Below are 2,400 nucleotides of genomic sequence, written 5' to 3'. Positions count from 1 at the left end.
AAAACTAATCTTCCATCTCCAAATAATTATAACTTAGAAACAACACAAACATTAGAAAGCAATTCATAATTTCAATAATTTGAGAATTTGACACTTTTGGAATTTCAAAATTTGTAAAATCAAATTTCAGAATATGATAAAATCGGATTTCAAAATCTAAAACACATATTATAGAATTTCAGAATCCATCTCCCACGTATTATAGAATTCAGTTTTGACGGATTTCAAAATATAGCTTTCATATATTTAGGCCTCGTGAATTTCATATTCTAGACATTCTGGATTTCTTAATTTGTCTTCTCCGAATTTCGTTTCATCATTTCAAATCCGGTTGAAGAATAACCCACTACACCCCAATCATCCAAAAATAATAATGTTTAAAACGCAAAAATCAAAATATTACCTCGTACAATAATGAACTTAAAGATTAAACTTTGTTAAAAAAGAAGAAAACGACAGAAGTCAAGTGATGAATGCAAGACGAAAAAGAACAAAGAAGAGATGAAGTTGTGGTGTGCGACGCAAAAGCTCGAAGAGAAAGTGAGAGGTGCATATAAAAGAGAGGGAAAAAAACAAGGAATTAGGGTTTTTACCCTTGTAAAAATCAAAGATTCAGTTAAACAGTAAAAAGGATAATATGGGAAACTTGAAAAAGGTGGGAGTACAATAAGAAAACTTGGGAGTGAGAGAAGAAAGGCCTTTATATAATTATGATTTTGGATTTCAATATACAAATTTCATGTTTATTAAAAAATCTCACATCTATTAAAAATAATGTGAAATTATATTAAAAAGGTGGATGTGTGATAATGTGAGTTTAAAAATAAGAGAGTAAGAACCAAACAAAATGGAAGATCAAAAGCCAAAAAAGTGAAAGTTTAAAATGTAAAGAAAGAGGAATAATATAGAAGAAGCTGAAAAAAGAAGAACAATAGCTGAGATGGAGGAGGAATGAACAAAGGTACAAGAAGAAGAACAAAGAGGAAGAAATAGAATAATAGTCACATACTTGAAGATACCTCTGCTACTTACTATCCACTTAAGTCTCAATTTGTGGTCGTGTAGTATAAGTAGGTTTGAAAGTTCTTGTATTACACCCAAATATTTGCGGCTAATGTTGGTGTCTTCGAATTTTATTTTCTTTTTCTTTTTCTTTCAACTCCATGTTTGTATGAAGTGGGCAAAATATATAGAAAAATGATTATATGAAAACTTGTTTTTTCTTTATCTAGGCAATTCACAATTATGTTGTAATCATAACAATAATATATATATATATATATATATATATATATATAATATATATAGGTTCTATATTTTATTTTATCTTTAATTATATTTTAAACTTCAAAAATAAAAAAAAATGTGATAATAATTAAAGGAGATACACATTTAATATTTTTAATTTATTCTTAATTATATTTTTAAAAAATGTATCATATATTAAAAATAACTATAGTATAATCACTCACTATTTTTTTAACCACTATTATTAATATTTGGTTTCCTTAAAATAAATAGTGTCTCTCTTTTCGTTAGTAATAAAATAATAATAATATTTAAACTAAATAAATAATATTTTGACAAATAACTGAATAGATGATTATAAACTAATTAAATAGATTATAATCAACGTTAATGGTTGGAAGTCCCACTTCGACTAAAGATAAGGTCAATTTATAATATATAAGTGGGTTCAAACTTCATCTTATAAGACGATTTTGTAAGATTGAGTTAGGCTTAAAGTTCACTTCTTAACATGGTATCAGAACTATGGTTAGAGTCTATCCTAGCAATATTTGTTATTTGTTGGGTATCTTGTTTCATCCGTTATCGGATTGTTATCAAACCACCCATTAGTGTCTAGTCTCACGCTCGAGATGATATCTATACCTCGGTGTGAGGGAGTGTATTGACTAGAAATAAACCTAATTTATAATATATAGATTAATGCAAACCTCACCTTATAAGTCCATTTTGTAGAATTGAATTAAGTTTAAAATCCACCTCTTAACATTAATATGTCAATATTTGATATAATATAATCATATATTGACTATGACGATTTGTTAGGTATCCTCTAACACATAAAAAATGGGTCTCTTCTTACTTAGGTTCTACTACTTTTAAGTTAATTTCTTTTACTGTTTCATAAAACTACATATTTAAAATAATTTTAAATATTACTATACTTAGTTATTTAAAATTAATTTTACTAAAATTACCTTTATTCAACTCTATGCTAAGTTCTGTGTACTTCGTTAGTTCTAAATTTATTGATATGGTTGGCCATTTTTAAATTATAAAATCAATATGTTTTACAAATTTTAATGTAGTTAATTTTTTCATATCACTCTATTTAAAATAAGTAGATTTATTCTTTTCGAGATGAATGCTACC

The 2,400-nt window shown here is 26.2% G+C and overlaps 1 protein-coding gene across 1 annotated transcript in view; it reads left to right on the top strand.

The window, feature by feature from the left end:
* LOC148201658 (uncharacterized) overlaps positions 1 to 2,084 on the top strand; it is a 2,643-nt gene extending 559 nt beyond the window's left edge. Inside the window, exon 2 of the mRNA XM_088109457.1 lies at positions 2,074 to 2,084. Within this exon, the coding sequence (XP_087965583.1) occupies positions 2,074 to 2,084 (11 nt within the window). The remainder of the gene's footprint in view (positions 1 to 2,073) is intronic.
* Positions 2,085 to 2,400: the final 316 nt, after the last annotated feature.

Source organism: Vigna umbellata, chromosome 3, assembly GCF_029865625.1.
Source record: "Vigna umbellata cultivar VRB3 chromosome 3, Vumbellata_1.0, whole genome shotgun sequence".
NCBI lineage: Eukaryota > Viridiplantae > Streptophyta > Magnoliopsida > Fabales > Fabaceae > Vigna > Vigna umbellata.
This window is presented reverse-complemented; position numbering and strand designations above follow the sequence as displayed.